General features: G+C 41.8%; 2 protein-coding genes across 2 annotated transcripts in view; one reads left to right on the top strand and one right to left on the bottom strand.

Moving 5' to 3' along the window:
• Window positions 1-4,026, bottom strand: part of ppm1lb (protein phosphatase, Mg2+/Mn2+ dependent, 1Lb) — a 44,875-nt gene extending 40,849 nt beyond the window's left edge. Inside the window, exon 1 of the mRNA XM_041940483.1 lies at window positions 3,128-4,026. Within this exon, the coding sequence (XP_041796417.1) occupies window positions 3,128-3,526 (399 nt within the window). The 5' untranslated portion in view covers window positions 3,527-4,026. The remainder of the gene's footprint in view (window positions 1-3,127) is intronic.
• Window positions 4,027-5,738: 1,712 nt separating this feature from the next.
• Window positions 5,739-17,020, top strand: nmd3 (NMD3 ribosome export adaptor). The gene is made up of 16 exons (XM_041941375.1): window positions 5,739-5,831; window positions 6,263-6,364; window positions 6,949-7,083; window positions 7,247-7,343; window positions 7,952-8,032; window positions 8,595-8,723; window positions 9,522-9,612; window positions 10,304-10,382; window positions 11,597-11,693; window positions 12,458-12,575; window positions 14,376-14,521; window positions 14,870-14,982; window positions 15,098-15,170; window positions 15,404-15,510; window positions 16,165-16,235; window positions 16,460-17,020. Exons 2-16 carry the CDS (start codon window positions 6,321-6,323, stop codon window positions 16,591-16,593), a joined length of 1,515 nt encoding a protein of 504 aa, XP_041797309.1. The 5' UTR covers window positions 5,739-5,831; window positions 6,263-6,320; the 3' UTR covers window positions 16,594-17,020.
• The last annotated feature ends 3,599 nt before the right edge of the window (window positions 17,021-20,619 follow it).

Genomic DNA, 20,619 nt, shown 5'->3' with positions numbered 1-20,619 from the left:
CGTTGGGTGCTGTGATTCCTAGTTTTGCAAAATGACCATTTGCAGCCTGTACTCTTTCACAACACCTGTGAGACAGGTTCAACAAATGAGTTGAATCTCACGCAGTGTCCTTCCCAGCTCTCTTACAACTAAGATGGCAGTGAAAACAGGGTTTTATTCATCTCGAATTGTGCCGACCTTTAGTGGATCATAACATACCGTGAAAGATTTTATCTGCAGATGCTCTGGTTCAAGATGAGGCCAAATGTTTCTATGGAAGTTTTTTGAGCCATGACAAAAGCCAAAATGTGGGCCGGAACAGTCTACGTATGCCTTGTTTTTAGCTTAGAATAGAAGCTTCAAATGTAAAAAAAATATATATATATATATATAAAATATTCCTTCATTGCGGGACTAATTGCATTTGGATCGACTACCCCATCCTTAAATCTTTTGTCAAATCTGAGCTCTAACTAGTTGGCACACTCGCACCCCAGTGAAAAGTTCTGTCCATTCGAAGGCTTTGTAAACACTGTCAAAGACCTGTTGATGTTGATGCAAAGTCTTGGACGCTAGATAGATGTCGACACTAGTCCGACATTGTTTAATGACCGTGTATGTGGTTTGGATGAGCGGAGTGTGCGTGTGGAAAGAAACGGAAGCAGCTGACACCTCACTAACAAGCCAGCTGAGGCAGCCAGTATTCCTGGTGCTGCCTTGGGCCACACAGCATCCCTCCGCTTTATTCAATGTCCTCTGGCTGAAAGAAGAATCTAGAGTCGCTAAAACAGAGGAAGTTGTTTCTGAAGGCTGCTGTCTGGCAACCATTTCACACACTTCAAACGAGGGTGTGGGAATGAAAACAGACCAAATTGTTGCCCATGGACATGCAGTGATAAAAAAGCCTCTCGCCTACATGGGCAAATCTGAGCCTTCTTCTTCTTGCTCTTACTCTCACCACTGATGCTCTCCCACTCATTTTATCCTTTTCCTGACACATATACAAACATATATCTCATATTCACTATTTATTTCTCCTAGCCTCTTAACTATATGTGCGGCAGCTGCAGCAGAGCTCACAGGTTAGGTCACCACTCTCTAAAAAGGCACTCCGCAGAGTGAAGAAGCATGGGAGAAAAAGGCCACAGGGAAAACAATCCAATGACCGCTTTTGGTCAAAAGCTGCAGCAGTCAGCACTGCAGCCTAAAATTTAATTTCCCCTAAAAGAACAGCTATCCTCTATGCCTTTGGCTGCCTATTTTTAGCATGTTATCGTTCAGCCTCAATCAGACCACAGCAGTCAAACTCAGAATGAAGACCAGTCGTTGTCAGGCCCAAAAGAGCAACCAGAACTGGCTGATCAGAGAGCGTAATGCTTAATGTAAGAGCTGAACTAAGAGAACACAAGAGAAGGTTAGAGACAGAGGAAAAAGAGATACCCTGTCACTTATTGTTTCTGTGCTTTTTTTTTTTCATGTGTGGCTCTGTCGCATCAATACTGAAACAATGTCAGTGTTCATGCAAGCCATGACTTCATGATAAATCAGTGTTTTCATGCTTGCGCCTAACTGTGGCATCATCACAAATGCTCTTTGTCCCTTTAAGTGACAACTTTTTCCTCCTGTTGTGAGTTCTTTGTAAAGCTGCTCCCTTGCTGCCCTGAATGCATCGCCACGTTTGCGCGCTCATGTCAAACGACACTAGTTAACACAGAGGAAACAGAAAGGGAGGAGACTTCTTAGCTGCCAGCAAGTTTCGACTGGGGGTGGGCAGTGACCAGCAAATCGGTGATCTAATTGGCCAGCTTCACCTATCCTTCCTCACAGTGTTGAGCTCAGCTGCCTCTGAAGCACACCGATTTGAGTTCACCCTCCTCCTTCCTGCTATAATCATGTTAGACCATGGAGCCTATGCTGTCTGCATCCTAATAATGTTGTTTTGGCAAATACACATGCGATGGATATTTTGGAAATTATTTTAAGCTGTAAATAGACAAGATGCAGTTGCCTTGCCATCTGGAAGGGAAAAGAGTAAGTGTGGGTGAATATGCGTGCACGGCTGTAGCAAGGAATCATGGGCTCCTACGCACAGTAGGGGTCCCTGCTCCACTTATCCATAAATACTCGATGACAAATGGCCATGGGTGGATGACCAATTTCCTCCAGGGCCCCCCGATAGCTCCAGTCTTGCCATGTGTCACCTGATTTGTCCTAATTTAATTGAAAAGTTATAGGGAATATGCACCACTAATGCACAACATCAACTGACATAATAACTGCCTTAAAGTCTGTCCTCCTCTCTCACCTGACCTTGAGGCCCCGTCTCAAAGGAGATCACTGTGTCAAAAAGTAGTCCTTCGTTTTTCAGTTTTGATCTTATATGTTGGACATTCCTCAATTAATTTGTGTTTAATTAAATTACCCTACAGCAAATCTGGGACCAGCTCCTACTCCAGCATAGGAAAAAAAAACAACACAGTCTAAACAGTGGGAGGAACTGGGGCCCAGCAGCTCATTTTTGCCCACTGGCAGGTTGAGCTAGACCCTGTCCACAACTTCATCACACCGCCGCACATTAATCTTAAATAAATTCAACATAATGCAATAAAGCATTTATCAGAGTCATCACTTGTTCATGAGCTGACATAAAGATTTGCTCGGAAAAGGCAAAACTGTAGCAGCTTTTCAGAAGAATGTGCTATCCAGCTGTAACTGGATCATTTTTGATTGTCATTTCTGCTGATGGGTGGATCATTTTCAACATTTGATAAGGCTACTTATTCATTTAACCGTTCAAAAAAAGAAATTCATTGTTAGCTCTAGTCCTACTTTTGCGTTAAAATGCCCTTCTCAAAGTATATATGAAGGACAATAATGGCTTTGCTGCACTTTGTCTCACTTTAGCATTTGTGACAGATGTTTTGAAAGCAGTGTTTAAACCAGATCACATACAAAACTGTTAAATCGACACTTGAAGACCAGACGTTTTGTGGCCCCCTGCACCTCAGTTTGGGGGACCCTGGGCACCTACACACACTTTCAATGTGTCAGTGCTGGTGAGAGACAGCGTGAGAATACGCCAATGAGGACTGGGTTCCATAAGGAGACACCTTGCCTTTCCTTTTCCTCCCCACCACAGCGCACTCACCTCTCCTCCATGGCCATCAAAAACCCCAAATATAGACGGGTGACTCCTGTTGACGATGTCCGTGAGCACCCCGAACCTGTCCTCCATGTGATCTCGCCGGCCTTGGATGGAGTACACGGCCACGTTGTTGCTCTTGAACTCCCAGGTCTTGGAGAACTCCGCGTCCAGGACGTCCAGCCCGCCGAACCGCTCGTTCTGCATCATCTCCGCCACTTTCCCCTTGACCATCTTGACCGCATCCCGGCTGGACTTGACGATGGTCTTCACTTCGTCCGTGTGGAAGAAGTAACTCCACAGAGCCAGGCTGATACACAGCAGGAACAAGGTCTCCGGTCTGAGCAGAAAATAACGCATGATCCGACCTAACAGAGACAGCAGGGTCATTGTATCCTCTATCATTTATTTGTTTACATGCAGGAAACCGCGGCAGGTTGTGTGTCGCTCGCGCCCGCCGCAGATTTCAGTCCATCGTCGTTGGCTTGGGTGCTTTGGTAGCGGCGAAACAGGCACATTTAACCGGGGTAATTAAAGATTACACTCACTAAACCGGTGACACTTCACTGCATTTTTAACCCGACTCACCAGGCGGGAGGTAAGGTGTCAGTGTACGTACGCAGACCGGTGGGGGAGCAAACACGGTGCTCCGGCTGGTTCCCTCTAGCATGCAAGCCCCGCAGTGAGCCACCAACGGCCGTCCGTTGACCTGATGCGGTCCGAGAACACACCGACTCTCCGGGCAGAAAACGCAGGTCGCCCGTTTGGACTTCAGTTCAAGCCTGTGTGCTGGCTAGATTATAGCTGTGCGATGAGCCTCTTCCTGGCCAGCCCCGCTACTGTTGCCAGTCCCTGAAAATAGCGGTCTGTGCTGGAACCGTCACATTCCCAGCTGCCACACTAGCTGCGACTCTCTGCTGGTGCCTGACCAAACAGTGGTGCTGCCTTCAGGTGCAGCCCGGAATGTGCGTGATCTAACGGAGCCAACGTGCTGACCACAAAACCACGGGAGATTTAAGAGTCATTTAACTTTTTAATAAAGAATTTACGTTGAGTTTTTTTTAATCGACTTTGTATTTCAAATATCAGAACGTCTTCACAGATAAGGCCGAGCGATATGGTTGGAAGTATTATCGTGATATCAATGTGGATATTTATTGATGATACGATATGGAAATGTAGGTAAAATTGCAAATAAATCAATCAGACCGATCAAATTGTGTTCCACTGTTCCACATAACATGAGACCAAGTTCTTCATATGTCTGACAAAAACTTTTTGCAAATTGATTTGAGTACAGAAATTTAGAAGGTAACTTTATTTGCAAAGCACCTTTCAAACACATAGGCAGTTCAAAGTGCTTTACATAAGGCTAAGCAATATAAAAACTGCCTCAACAGTTTTACCATCAAATTTCTACAGGACGTTGGTGCATATTGTCTATTAATAGCCTTAACAGCTTGGTAGCATATCAAGTGCGCCCATGTTTCCTGTCATGTGCATTTTAGAATTGAGGTAAAATCGTTAGTGTGCGCTCCTCTCGAGTTTAGATATTTCCGACAACATTTAAGTGATCCTGAGCGCTGTCATACCACAGGTGTGCACAAAAGCCATAAATTGATTCATTCTAATTATTAAAACACGTGGGCCTAACTACCAAATTCATTTCAACAACTGACAAAATCAGATAAGTAATCCTACAATTACAGACTAAGAAAACAATCTGCAACTGCCCTGGGCCCCCAGACACACAGGGGCCCCACAAGCCCAATATCTGATGGTATGACAAGGGCCTTAAGGTTGTGCACTACTGCCTGACATTAAGACCCTGTTTTGTGGAGGGTCCTTTTGTCAAAATCTAGTCATACGATCCTCATTATTTGAGATGGTTTTGTTCTTATATGGTGCATATTCCAAAATAATTTGTGTGTGATTAAAACACCACTCAGTAAACCTGGAATCATGTAATATTCCAGAATAGGAGCACTGTATCTGTTGCACAGACATTGGCAGGAACAGAGGGGTTAATAGGAGCCAGCAGCTCATTTTTGCCCCAGACTCCCCGAGGCAAGTTAATCTGTCCATGGTTAGAGGGGAAGCAAATGCAATACAGGTTTTGCTTATGATTGTAAGAGTTATCAGGCTACCACCACTCTGAATTGTGTGGTGTCATAAAAGTTAAAATGCTGTAGGCTCTTATATATTATGGACCCCAAGTTAAGGTCTTATGTGGTTGAATGTGGTGTATTTCTCAAAAATATTTCCCTATAAATTATTCATTTACTTTGCTGACCTAGGATATATATAGGATATATTGAAATTGGCTCCCTCTTTTTTCGTTTCTTTTCCTTCATTTTCTTTTCTTCTTTTTATTAATCTCTAGGATAGGATAAAAGTCTTTTGACAAACCTTTCCTTTTATTTTGGTTGGTTTGTTGATTCACAACAGTTGTAGTTGTAACTTTTCTCAATGCTGTGGATTAGCTGATACAAGAGTTAAATGCCAAATATGTTTGATTAGGCTTTCATTTTTCTTCTTTAATCTAATTTGAATGTTTTTTAGTGCAGGAAATTTATTCAGGCAATCAAAAACAGTCCCGGGGTCCTTGAGTCCCACGTGACGTCATCAAGCCTCCCTCGTTCCTCGGTGGGGAAAACGTGGAGGACTTAACTTCAGGGTGTGTTGTGGATTTCCCGTCAAAATAACTTCAGTAAGTTTTGTCATCACTCGCTTGTACTAGTTCAAGTTGTCCAGTGCTTATGGTTGACATTTTGTCGCTTGTTTCGTCCCGAAAATCCGTTAGAATCACTCATCAAAACTAGCAATTTAGCCTTTAATGCTAGCTGTCTGACACTGAACGTAGGGCATGAGCTTGCAGCGTTATCGTTAAATATAGAGCCCACACTGCATGTTTTCAGTAATCTAGCAGTCTTTATATAACTGTTTGTCTGTTTATTAGTACCCACTTGTGAAAAATGAGATAATAGTATTATATTATTAACCTACTTAAAGGAATGGTAGTAGCCGTCACACAGTGAACGCTACCAGCTAACGTTGGCTATTGCCTAGCTGTTTGTCTACTGCCAAATCTGTGTGTAAGCTTTTACAGGCCCCTTAATTTTGCCTTTTATCTGTCCTCAGCGATCATCGAGCTAAACGAAGATCCACTGACACGCACTGACCTGTCAAGTTGGCAAGAATGGAGTACATGCAAGCTCCTGCCACAAGCAGCCAGGGGAATATGTAAGTGAAAAAAACAAAACAAAACATAAAAGGTCTTTATTTCCGTGTGTAGTATTGTGTGAGTCCTGACAACTTATAAACATTTCTCAAGACTGACGTGTTTGCATGTTGTAGAAGGAAAACATCTTTGCCTTATTGACAGGTGATAAAGCACACATTCCTTTCTCTGTACTGCTCAAAGAATGAGCAAACTGCCTATCTGGTATCATAGTAATCATTTGGTCATTTTTGTTGTGCATTCACAAGCTATACAGCTCAACCTCATGGGCTGTATTCACAAAGTATGTTATCTTCTTAAATTGCTCCAAAACTTCCTAGCTAAGAGTTTTGTCTTGCTAGTTCTAAGTCTTGCATGGCATGCTAAAGTGAACAGAAACCAATGACTGCTAGAAAAGGGGGGAAAACACAATAAAATAAACTATGGTTTGCTTTTGTTTGCTGTAATATGTAATGCATATTGTCTTAATTGAATAGGCTTAAACTCAAAAAGCATATTTTCCGATCAAGCCAGATGTGTTAAGTACCACGTCATCCTTTTATTTCACTGAGTTTCACTGAAGCAATGTTGCTTCTCTCCTCTCCAGTCTGTGCTGTACCTGTGGTGTGCCCATTCCTCCCAACCCAGCCAACATGTGTGTAGCCTGCCTGCGTACTCAGGTGGACATCTCAGAGGGAATCCCCAAGCAAGTCACGGTGCACTTCTGCAAACAGTGTGAAAGGTTTGTTTTTAAGCACAGATCAATCATACTGTTTTTCCCCAACATGGTACACAGATCATATCATTGTTCCTCTCTAGAAAACATTTCTAGGTACAAAATGCTTTCTTGAGTAATTTTGCTGGTAAAGGTTAGGCTTGAATGTACATCTTCCTCCTTCATGCAGATACTTACAGCCACCAGCCACCTGGGTGCAGTGTGCCTTGGAGTCCAGGGAACTCTTGGCCCTTTGCCTGAAAAAAATCAAGAGCTCTATGACCAAAGTAAGTTTGATCCTTCTAAAAAAGACAGTAGCATAATTGCAGTCAGACACAAAAAGCATACATGAACATTACAGGTATAAACTACAGCTTGTCCCCACTAAACTTGGGATTGCAGGATATTGATACTAACCTACTTGCTTCAGTCCCTCCTTGTCTTGTTGTCAGTCCCTCACTGACTTATTTTTTATTATATCCTTTTTTATTTTCCTACATTTGGTTAATTGTGAAAGAAGTAATTTCAGTACATTATTGCTGATTTTCATGTTTGTGGGGGTGTGCAGAGGATAAAGCTTACACACACGCAGTAGGATCTTTTCAGTGACAAATTAATTGGAGCGTCTTATAATATAATGATGCCTAATACAATCTAAGGGATTATGGCCTCAAAAATAACCATGACCAACACATTAACACACTTTATACCAAAAATTAACATTGTTAATTAACAAATGTATGGTATTATTTTCAGGTCTTTTGTCATAGATGCATTATCATATATGTCCACCCCGTGTATGTGACTTGTCATGATGATGTGCACCACAGTATATTGAATATTCAGTCGGGACTCCTGCTACTTCATGGGTTCAACAACACATCTCTTCTCACAGGTGCGTCTCATTGATGCTGGCTTCCTTTGGACAGAGCCACATTCCAAAAGGATTAAGATGAAAGTAACCATCCAGAAAGAGGTAAGAGAACTGAGTTGAAGTGATAAGTGTGGGAGAGTGACATTCAAACTTATAGGGGAAAAAAAATGACTGTGGACCTGAGATGGGCAACATGCTTTTCATCTGAATCTAAAATCTGGGTTACCTGTTCAGGTGGTAGTTGGCAGCAAGAACAGTTTGAAATGGTCATGTCAAGGTGTAACACACACACGTCCTGTTACTATAAGAGACATTCAGTAAGATAATCATATATGCAACAGATTTCAAGATAAACCCTTAAATGGAGTCGTCTGTTGTTGACTGAGTTATGTGTGTTTGAGAGATGTGAGCTTTGCCAGTGGCAGTCATCTCATCTCCTTGACCTTTACTGGGAACCTGAGCCCTGTGCTTCTCAGGGCTAACTCTTTTGTTTGTACTTGTGGAGGGTCTATATAATACTGTCTCCAGATCCTGCTGGTCAAATGGCAACACGGCAGCGTGTTTAGTTTTCTTTTTCATCCCACAGTAAGTGCAGAGTTTTCAGTGCTGTTTGTCATGCAGTTCGAGCATATGGTGTAACTTGTTGCTGTCTTTGCCTCTCCAGGTGATGAATGGCGCTATTCTCCAGCAGGTGTTTGTGGTCGAGTTTGTCATCCAGTACCAGATGTGTGACGACTGCCACCGTGTGGAAGCCAAGGATTTCTGGAAGGCTGTGGTTCAAGTTAGGCAGAAGGTAAGAGTCTGTGCTTCAATGAAATATCCTATAAATAAATACTATTATCATTTTGGTTATCTGCCTTTTTTTATTTTACGGGATCTCTAATCACAACACCATGCTATATGCTTAATAGGAAGTATGTATGAAGTTTGATTAGTTGAAACATTAATATTAGTTTGACTCCTTGAATCTGGTTAAACGTTCTTGCATCCCTTAATTGTGACCCTATATTTCACTGCTGTTTAAGTGTTCTTAGTTCAGTTCCTCTCATTATTTGGTTTTAAGTCTGCTTGGTTTACTCTTCCTTATAACAATCCTGCTATGTTGGGTTAATTTTGCAGTTGCATGTTAAAACATGAACCTTGCCACTCTTACCACTTAACTAAGCTAAAATATGCTAAGCTACCCAACTGGCCGCCCTCTGCAGCTACTTCACAAGAAAGGCCAAAGTCACTTCTCTTCACTGAAAAGCTTTTACTATGACGCAGTTGCACAGAAAGTGTGAATTAATAGCATGCTAAAATCACACTAGCTCCCACTTGTTCCCCCGCAGTGCTTTGCCCTGAGGATGCATGTACAGTTTTAAGTGGAAACAAAAATATCTATATGGCCACAGGGGCTGAAGATTTTCACTGTGATTGATTTTTTTTCTGAAAGGTCAGAGGTGCTGACAGGTTGTGGCAGATGCCAGGCTGTCCATCCAAGTTTCATACCAACAAATATATAAATAATCAAATAATAGGGGCATGGGGCTGGGGGGATCTGTATGATCATGATGATGCCAAAGAAATCTGTCTCTCTATATTTTTACAGACTGTTCATAAAAAGACATTCTACTATCTAGAGCAGCTGATCCTCAAGCATAAACTCCACCAGAATGCCCTCAACATCAAAGAAATCCATGGTAGGTCAATGGCACATGATTTTATGTTTCATTTCTCCATGTATCATAATATACATATCTTTAAGGGAGGGACCTGCTATATTCCTCAGGGCTTCTAACTGAATTATACTGGAAAGTGGGAAACTTGTCTCATTCGTCACCAGCGTAGCTAATGTGGATTAGAACTAAGCAGAACATAATGATGTGTCGAGCGTTAATTACTTCCCGTTCCAGACAGCAGGCCGTGCATGCATATCACTGGCGCCAATCTGTCCTCATGTGGGCCTCAGAGGGGCATGCGTTGGGCATCTAATCAGTGCGCTGTAATCAGAGCAGGCATTCCATACCAGATTCCTGCAATGCAAGCTTGATTCATACCCTGTTTAGGGATGCTAAGCGTTGCATCACACACACAGCAGTCGCACACGCAGGCACACATGCTGTGCGTTGAGTGACAGCTCAGCAGCAGCTCTGTGTGCTCTTGGACGGGACTGTGAAGTGGAGTTTTGGCTGAGAAGAGTGATTCAAATCTTCTCCACATCTCGGCAGGACTTAAAAGCTTCGTGAAGGTTACAACATGTGGCCGCCATATTTTCTGCGCTCCAGTGTGTGTTGCTTGCATGCATGTGTGTTCTGCGACGATGATGACCCGTAAAGCACCTGTGATGAATTTGTTTGTGGAGGGTTTGATGGTGTTGCTCTTCTCGCTCAGAGGGAATTGATTTCTACTATGGCTCCAAGCAGCACGCTCAGAAGATGGTCGACTTCCTCCAATGCACCGTGCCCTGCAGGTGAGCGACGCACAATCTGTGCCTGTAAAAACAACATTAGACATTGGTGGATGAAGTATTCAAAACCATACGAAGCAAAAGTATTTAATTATTATAAGCGAAATGTACTCAGATGGAAAGTGAAAGTACTCATTTTGCCCTGTCAGTTTTTGTATATTACATATGATGTTTTTGGATTAATATTACTGCTGCATTAACGTGTATGTTTACAGTTGAGCTCTTTTTAACTACATCATACACTGTTTGCTCGTTTAATTTGCATCAATGCATCATATTCAGCAAGATCCTCATGTTTGAAGCGTTGCTGTCCTGTGAGAATCACGCATCTCTTAAAAGTCAACTTTTCAGCAGCCCTGTTTTTATCTCTGTTATCCTAATCCAAGTTTTTAAATAGTTTATGTACATTAGGAAGTAAAAGCATTTTCTCGACCCATAACGGAGCATTTCATCCTTCAGGTTATCAGACAAATTCAAAATTCCAAAGTTTGAGATACGTGGTTTTCACTGGACAGAATAGGTATCAAAACGTGCAATCTGAAAAGTAACTAGTAACTAAAGCTGTCAGACAAATGTAGTGAATTAAGAAATACAGTATTTGCCTCTGAAGTGTGGAGTACAAGTTTAAAGTTGCATAAAATCGAAATACTAAAGTGAAGTACAAGTACTTTGAATTTTTCACTGAATTACAGTACTCGAGAAAATGCATGTAGTTGTATTTCACCACTGGTATTAGAACAACATTCCCCTTTTATTAAAATGCTAATCACAAGAGGATTCAAACCGATGATGGCTGCCTACTTTCCCTACTTGTCTACATCCAACAGTCCAGAAGTTTATGAGAAAATGTGGCGATGTCACAGAGGAATAATTTGCTAGTAGGTGTGCATCAAAATGTGGGCTGAAGTGGATCGATGTCCTAATAAAAACATGCATTAGCACAGAATCCAGCTCTGTTTAAAAAGCATAATTTTACACGTGTGCTTCTGTCACTGTGTACGTTTTATGATTTGCAAAAGAAAAGCTGCAGGTGTTGTTTCTGCATGATAGAAGCTCAAACGTTACATAACCAGACGAAGACAAGTCTGTTACACATGTGCATAACATCTTGTTGTATTTTATCTGCTGTTATGATTTGTCCAACCGGGGCAGATCTGCTGTGTCTCTGAACGATGTCTGCGATAATAATAATAAACACTTTCTTTTTAATTGTAAAGGTCGAAGACGTCCCAGCGCCTCATCTCTCACGACATCCATTCAAACACCTACAACTACAAGAGCACCTTCTCCATGGAGATCGTGCCCGTCTGCAAGGTATACGGCAACATGTTTTACTTTCAATTTAAGCTGAGCTGAGACACAGCCACATCTGCTCAGCACAAGCCAGAGCTGTCATCTGTCTCCACACATCACCTCTGAAGCCTTCGCTTTGTTAGTTAGTAAGAAAGTTGTGTTAGAAAGCTGTCTCATGCTCTGCAGATATGCAGATGGAAACCTGAGCCTGGCCAAGAATCTTTCGTGTTATATTTGTTTTTCACAGTGCCAGCTGATAATGAATAAAACTCAAACTTCACATACTTTTACTTTAAAGCAAAGGTAGGATTATAGATTCTTGGCAGGTGTGTGTACTTTCAGTAGCTGCTTCTTCCAACTCGACTTGTAGCTTTAGGTCCATGTTTAAAATAGCAATAGATAGATTCGGGTGTGTTTTTACAGGATGTTTGAATATCAGGGGCACCTTCACTAACTGAAAACAGGAATCTGAGTCGTGCTCTGCTTGTCAGCAGATTATTCTTAAAGCAGGGTTCACGCAAATTCTGTTTGGAAAAGGCTTAATTTTAAAGTTAGGTTAGAATTGGATTTCTAGTAACAATTTAGACGTGATGATATGTTTCCAGAGTCTGGAAAGTTTTAGTTTAGGTACCTTGAAAGGGCTTGAAAAGTGAATTTTCTCTTAAAGAGCTTTATGACCACTGTTAAAGTTCAGAGTGGAGGGAGATGGGATATGGGAAACAAACTTTAACTTTCCCCTCGACCTCAGTTTGACCCCGGGTTGTCTGGCTTTGTGTGGTTGCCAGGACAACGTAGTGTGCCTTTCACCACGGCTGGCGCAGAGCCTGGGGAACATGGGTCAAGTGTGTGTGTGCGTCCGTGTCACCAGCACCATCCACCTCATCGATCCCAACACCCTGCAGAGTGAGTATTTGTGCTGCTGAGTTTGGTTTTTCACTTAAAATTTCGTTAATGATTTATGAACATGTAAAACCAACAGATGAACAAACCTAAAAACAAAACGATACAAAGAAAGGTTTCATTTTTAGCAGTTCATCCTTTCTCAGTTTTCCTGTCTGTAGTCTTTGTGACTGTTTGGGGTCCTGAATAATGTCCATTCCTTCCACTTTTCCTCCAGTTCTGATTTTTGCAATCTCAAATGATGTGTCAGTTTTTCCATTATGTAGATTCCCTCTATCTCCATCTATTATTCCCTGGAAGGGGGATCCACTTTACCGATTGTGGTCCGGTGCGGCACAATGCATTCTGGTTGTTGTAGGTTTTCTACTTTTAGAGCAAAGCATGACACAACAGTGGGTCATGTAGCACTAATTTAAAAAAAATATTTGCATCTTTCTACTGCATAGACAGCCCAGTTTCATGAAAAGACCATCTTTCCAGTAGTCAAATACCCCTTTATTGAGACTGTTATGTTCTCAATATTGAGTTAGTTTTGAAATAGTAAAAAAAAAAAAAAAATGCCCAGGGTGAAGTCTTCAAATGTCTTGTTCTGTCCAGCCAATAGTCCAAAACTCCAGACTGCTGACAGTTCTTCATTTAAGCCAGTCAAATATTGTCTGGCATTTCACGTACAACCCGAATACGAAAAAAGTTAAACTGCATAAAAATTAAAAACAGAATGCAATAATTTACAAATGCACTGTTTTATGCCATTTTTGTATGCCGTTTTGTTTGATAAATGACTAATTATATAATCATATAGTATATGATTATCATAATAGTTGCTCATTAGGTTTCTCTTGATTTCCTAATTGAAGAATTGTTTGACCTCTTCACTTTATTACAGTCTTAAGTTGCATTTTAGGATTTAGACTTTGGTAGTCACTGCTGCAGGTTTTACACAGTTGTGCTTTAGTGTATTTGAGTGTTTAAGTAAAAGCAAAGCTCATAATGCCGTATGTGTTGCATGAAGCTGACCCCAGTCTGCCGCCCATATGTTCATCACAGCTGTCTTAACTCAACAGCTTCCCTCTGCTCCTAGTCACGGAACAAGACACACTTACACAACGAAAAAAAACATATCTTTAATTTGCATTATACATCCTGTCACAGCAATGTAATCTTACTTGGAGGGATTTATAATCAATACAAGTATGGTGACTATTAGTGATGACGTGTTTCCTCTGTATCTGGTGTAATCGCTGATTATGTGAGAGGCTGAGACGCTCCTCCGCAGAATTCTGACATCTTGGAAGCGGCACACGCGTCTTTAATTACTCTTCAAAGAGCAGGCTATTTTTGTTGCAGAAAGTTTTTCAGCAGGCTGAATAGCAGGAACCGCCTCGAGGCAGAGCTCTGTTCAGCAGATTTAGGCTGCAGTAGGCAATTAACTGCAGTATTAAAAATATTTGTGATGCTGTTTGTCTGCTTGTGTTCAATTTACTTGCAGTATAGAGAGAAACAGTCGGTCTGGTTTATTTGGAATATCTTTAGACAGACAAACACATTGACAGCTATTTTTAGATAAAGGAAATTAGAACATGTTGAAATTTAAGTTGTTTGTTTGAGATATTTTTGTCATTTGAAAAGCTGTTTGTGTTAGTGAGTGAAACGCATGTGATTTATGTAATTTTCCAAGTTCTTTAACTGTCAAGTAAAAAGAATGAAGGAACTATATAATTTGTGCTCATGTGTTTTGGCTCTCTGCTCAACTGATTAATAATATAGAATAATGATAATAATACATAATCTCTACCTCTCTAGTTGCTGAGGTGGATGGGAGCACGTACTGGCGCGACCCCTTCAGCAGTCTCTGTAACCCACGGCAGCTGGAGGAGTTCATCGTTATGGACACTGACATCATCAGAGACCAGAAGCTGGGTGCTGGAGCTGGCATGAGGTCCAGTAAGGTGTGTGTGTGTGTGAGTTGCGTGAGTGTGTTGTTGCAGAACAGATTGCATTATGAGGGAACATTGCTTTTCTTCTGGAAGCAAAATCAATAGCGAACCATTACATTATTCCTGAGCCTGAATGTGGGATTTAAGCCAGCAGAACAGAAACAACAAGGAGTGTTTGTTGCGAGGGTGCAGGGAGTGAAGTTTGTTGGGGCGATGTTCGCTCTCTCTCTCTCCTCTGTCTGAATGTTGCATTAGTATCGATACAACTGTCTGAATAGATTCGAGGAAAGGAACAAGAGTAATGTTGTTCAATGTCTTGAAAGTACATTGATATTCTGTGTGTGTATGTGTGTGTTACAGCACACCCTGGCTGAGGTGTGGGTTCAGAAAACATCAGAGATGGACACCAGTCAGCAGTATCACTGCCGCACATTCCTGGGCCACCTGCTGAACATCGGAGACCTGGTCCTAGGGTTAGTATGAGGTTATTGTTGAGGAGTTCAGATGTTGGTCAGGTTGGCAGGTTGTGAAATTTATTATAATTTGCATTATTTACATTCGATGGCACATTTTCCTCTGATCCAACAGGTTTGACTTTGCCAATTCTAACATCAACGATGAGTACCTGAATAAGATGAACCCTCACCACGTTCCTGATGTGGTAAGACTCACCTGCACATCATGGAACATCCTCTGTGAATGGACCTGATCCTTGAGTAGCTATTGTTGACTTGGTTAACACTGACCTCTAGTGGCAACATAAAATAATGACTGTAGATTTGATCATGTTTTTGGAAAAATACTACATTCCTTCATCGCATCACATATGAAATGTGTGTAGACGATCTGTTGTAGTGTTTTAACCTCTGCAACCCTGGCTGTGGACTATCTAAGGTGCTGATAAAGAAGAGCTTCGACCGTTCCAGGAGGGTGAAGCGCAGGAACTGGAAGCTGCAGGAGATGGCCAGAGACCGTGAGGGCATGGACACAGATGATGAGAGGTAGGAGAGTACTGCTGGAGTGTCTGAATCCTCTTGAATGAATTACAGCTTCAAGGACTTCACAGCCAGTGTTTTTGTGAAATGCTGTCTGGTATGCAGCTCCGATGTTAAACTCGTCATCTTCAAAGAATGAGGTTAGCAATATTCTAGATGTATTAGTTATTTGAAAAGACCAAAAATAACAATTCACCAGTCGGGACTCATTTATGTGTTTTAATAGTTTTTGGACAACATTGGAGCTCTATGGCACAAAGGAATAAGCCATATCAGGCTCTGGCTGCATGTTATCCGGATCAGTTCGTGTTGGATTGGATCATTTCATGGGATATGTGACAATAAGACAAGTGTAGAATATCTCCAGACTTCTACTTAAATGTGACAGTGCTCGAAAAACCCTTTATCCAGCTGCAAGAATACAGTTGTACCTAAATTAAGTTTAAACCTCAACTGCATTTTGAGGCTATAAGGAAAGTTTTTAGAGTGGAAAATAAGGGAAAGCATTTAAGATGCCTAGATGGTGACCAAAGACATTGTTTTGGTGAGTTAGTGAATAGTCTGAAAATGTGCCAGGAATGCCCAGTTTCCTGTGGATATGTTGTTCCCTGTGATGTTGTGCCACATGTGGTTTCCTTTAACTCGCCTTTCTGTCTTCAGACAATACCAGGACTTCCTGGAGGACCTGGAGGAAGATGAGGCTCTGAGGAAGAACGTTAACATCTACAGAGGTGAGCAGCTGGACGCTAAAGACTTTTGACTGCACTGCTTTCCCCTGAGATTTCCGCCCGTCTGTTGAGATGTTTGCTTCCATTGTTGCAGTTTAAATAGTTAAGATATGGCTCATTAACTGTCAGCGGCTGCTTAAGCTGCTAACAGATCTAATGTTAGACAGTTTATTACACATGATGTATTGGATAGTTAATGACCAGGTGTTGATTTTCTTGAATTTCAGATGCATCAAAGATCCCAGTGGAGAGCGACACTGACGATGACGGAGCACCACGAATCTCCCTGGTGGAGATGCTGGAAGAGCTCAGCCTAACAGATGCCACAGGAGAAGAGGGGGCCGACATGATGACAGACTAGCCGCTCGCCGTCCTGCCTGTGTGACACTGATGGCTGATCTGTCAAATACAGGTCCACTGATGATACGGTGATACAATAACACACAGAGCTGGGGCCTCTGGTTTTGACCTGACAGCAGATTAAGGACTGATTGCACCATCGACAAATAATGTTTCAACAAATCCACAGTTCGTCAGACTGTGGTGTAATGACTCATTGCAGTTAAAACCCATAATGTGTGGGTTAAAATTGTGCCACTTAGTAGCGAATATATTTATGCTGAGAAACTGGACTTTCAGTAAGTTTCTATCTCCACACTGGGCCTACAAAACTACAATTTTCAGCTATTTCTAAAATACTCATTTCCCCTCTGCCTGTAAAATTTTGAAGTGATGTGGACATGGAAGTTCTTCTGGATCACTATATCAAAATAAATAATTTGTCTTACCGCCTTTTTGTAGATCTTCTCTGCTTGGGGGTTTAAAATATATTAGCTGTGTCCCAAATCCATACTATATCCTGATTTTATCCAACATATGCTACATGCTAATCGTAAATAGGTGTCGGATGTCAAACTGCCACCTTGGAAAGCTCCCGCCACTTAAACTTCATGAAATCCAGTTCATTTCTGAAGATTTAGTACTTGTTTTTGTTTTCCATGATTTTTTGGAACTGTTTCACCACCATCCATAATTTATTAAAATGTTTGCCAGCTGCTCCTCCTACGTGCTCTGTGGAAGAAAAGTGTGCATCAACAGCACACTCAAAACTCGTTGTATTGTGTCACATTTCTAGTGTGAACACACTACATGCCCAAAACCTGCTGAGAATCAGCATTCAGTATGGAATTGGCACATTGGCGCTTGTGTAGTAGATTCCTGTGCATATCCACCAGAGGGAGCTTTGGACCACTTAGAAAAGGGGTAATCCATTCAAATATCCACACTCATACTAAGCAGGGTCAAGGCTGTTAATGGTGCCATTTGGCTACCATGGGTAATATTCAGATACCACCCAGCTGTGCCACCTTTTCAGCCAGAGAGAGAGCTGTCTCTGCTCTGATGTGGACATAAATTGGATACAAATTGGGATTACTGCTGCTCTGAATAACAGTGATGTCCTCATATGGTCTGGAGTGACGTGCAGTTGATGCAGTTGCAGTTGAGCTCAGGTGTAAACAGCTCCCAACTCCAACCTGCAACCATTTACACACCATAGAAACACACACATAGGCTTGTCCTAATTGGCTAGGGATATTCAAATAATAATAATAATAATCTTTATTTGTATAATAGCTTTCATGGAAGAAATACTGCTTGAATGCGTCACATAAAAAAGACAGAATGAACATAAAAAGATAAGGGATAGAACATTAATGTGAAATAAGATGGAGAATAAAACCTTCTGAATAATATTGATTCGATTTAAAAACAGTACACAGAATGCATAAAATCAAGTAAAGTACAACATTTTAGCCGTGTATGCATAAGTATGAGGCAAAGTTCAAACGTTTATGGCGTGTATCAGAAAAGTCGTAGCTGTAGATGCCTTTTTATCTTCCTTTTAAAGATATTCAGCAAGCTGCCTTCCCTGATAGCTATAAGTAGTGTGTTCCATATTAAATTGACAAAGGCTGCATCCCTCATTTTCTTTCAGCTGTTGCCAGGAACCTCCAGTATGCGAGCAGGAGATCATTGCAATGTTCTTGATGGCAAATAGTGAACAAGGGATTTAGCAATGTAGCTTGGTCCTAGCCCATTAAGGGCTTTGTGTACAAGGAAAAGGCCCTTAAGATAAATTTGAAATGTTACAGGAAGCCAGTGCAGAGCAGCTAAAACTGCACTAATATCTGGCTCTCTCCTCCTCTTGGTTCTGCTTAATAGCTGAGTTGTAGTGTTTTGAATGAGCTGAAGTCTCTGAGGCTGGCAATATAAAAATGGAAAGCACTACATAAACTTTTGTATGTTGGAAAACAAGACACATTTTTAATGCCAAAAAGTTCTTGTGTCTATAAAAGTATCATGATAAGGAGGGCAGCTGTATATACAGTAAAATAATACATAGATAATATTTTTTATAGCTGCCTCTGCAACTGTTAAAAGCAGAGGGGGAATGTGCCTGTGGTCATATGGCTGCAGTATAATAGATAAAATGTGAGTGATTGTGATTTAAAACCATGACATTTGCACACATGCAGCCTCCTCTTCATCATTAAATCCAAACCAGAATTCAACTAAGAGAGTTTGAGAGGTTTTCTTTTGTCACCAAATTTGTTGCACGGTGTGCAGACCTACTGATATGAGGCTTTATGTAATCTAAGACACCGGAGGAATGTGTGTACCACAGGCTGTATTAGTCTGTGTGACATGTCTCACATTCTAACATGAAGAGGAGGGAGGAGGAGGAGGAGGAGGAGGCGGTGGCCCTGTCTTGTTTTTCACAAACCTGAGCTGGTTGTTAATGGTAATCAGATCTACTTGGGAAAGTGAATGAGCTGAATCGTGTGTGTGTTGTGTGAGTGTTGTGTGTGTTTTGTGTGTGTTGGGGGTAACAACAATGTAGAGCAGGGGTTGTCCTTTTTCCTGATCACCCTCCTGTTGACCTGATTTTCTCACCATCTCAGCTTGTGCACAAACAGAGCCCTTACAACCAAATGCGTTGCCTCTGTACGCCCTTTAACCAATTTATAGTATTACAGACTCACTTTCCAAGTGCAAGAAGACCAATGACATGTTGTTGGAGCAACAATACTTGAGCTATTAAGGTCTAAGGAGGCTGGGTGTCTGATTTGAACCCTGTTTTACTTGTGGCGGGTCATGTCAGGACAGTTCACGTTAAGTCGGTTGTCGGTATTTATATTACATAGAGGTTTTTAATGTCTTTAAGGGGAATATTTTCCTAATGCGTCGTGTCTGGCATTTTAAACCAGTCCTCAATAGCTAACAGAATCGCAGTGTGTTCATGCGTAAACGGTGCGCCACGGCGGCACTGCCCGTGTTTACACATCAATAATGCATAGTGTTGTCTAGAGCAAGAAGTGAGCAGGTCAGCAACCCTCGGGCAGATAGGAGATAAGATTTCCTAACCGTATGTCTGATTGCCCGAAAACTTAAGAACAACTTCTCAGACCATGCTTGGATTTCTTCTGCAGGGGTGGTTGGGTTGTGCGTTTTTTCCCCTCTTGGTTGTCCTTACTGAGGACGCCTCACTAACCCTTCAGGTTATTCTCAGTTGCTCTTTTTTTCCTCAGTCCTCAATACTTTGATGACTAGAGAGGCTAAATTAACACTCTTCTGGTGGTAGGTTTTGTATGAGTGTGCCTATCGTAGTAAGCATTTGGTGGTTTGCCAAGACAAACAGAGCCACAGCTGTTGTGGTTAACTCGATGCGTAAACGCCTAATACGTTTACGCATTGAGCACCTGACCAGTCACACAACTCAGTCACTTCTCTGTCCCTGAATATAGCATTATCACTCATCCTTATCATCAATTATCATAACCCTGCCACCACCATGCTAAAACGCATAGACCGTATTTATGAAGCCAAAAGAGCAGAGACGGTTGTCTGAGAAGACATGTACATGTTTTATTCAAAATTTCGATTTGATCTCCGAAATTACTCGAACAGTGGTCCGATAGAAGCCGAATGCACTCATGCGATCTTATAGAAGCGGCTTGCGAAATACTCTTATCACGACGAATGTTATCACAAAAGGAGCGGCTGGACTGGTTAGTGAATGCACGTTTCAGACAAATGATACAAACAAACAGAGACTGTAGCTCAAGATTAAGAACCTGCCAGTGCGTGATTTCATATTTGTTTAATATTTGGCCTCCATTTGAATAACTATTCTAAACTCCAGCATCCCTCCGCTGCAGTGTGAGTGCGTGCTGTCTGTGCTGCCTCGGCTTGTTTTTCCATCCTCCTCCTCCTCCTCCTCCTGCTGCTGTTGCTGCTGCCTACGTCAGAGGCGGAGGTACTGCGGCGCAGCGTCGGGCTGCAGCATGGTGGCTCCGATGCGCACAAGGATGCGACGCGGACTGAA

The sequence above is a fragment of the Chelmon rostratus genome, chromosome 7 (assembly GCF_017976325.1).
Source record: "Chelmon rostratus isolate fCheRos1 chromosome 7, fCheRos1.pri, whole genome shotgun sequence".
Lineage (NCBI taxonomy): Eukaryota > Metazoa > Chordata > Actinopteri > Chaetodontiformes > Chaetodontidae > Chelmon > Chelmon rostratus.
Note: the sequence above shows the minus strand (reverse complement) of the source record. Positions and strands in the feature narration are given on the sequence as shown.

What these genes read in the sequence shown, in the direction of transcription:
- nmd3 (XM_041941375.1), top strand. Translation starts at nt 6,321, where the DNA reads ATGGAGTACATGCAAGCTCCTGCCACAAGCAGCCAGGGGAATAT. An exon ending in TCAAGAGCTCTATGACCAAA is followed by an intron (nt 7,344 to 7,951) that starts GTAAGTTTGATC and finishes CTCTTCTCACAG; the next exon opens with GTGCGTCTCATTGATGCTGG. An exon ending in GAACGTTAACATCTACAGAG is followed by an intron (nt 16,236 to 16,459) that starts GTGAGCAGCTGG and finishes CTTGAATTTCAG; the next exon opens with ATGCATCAAAGATCCCAGTG.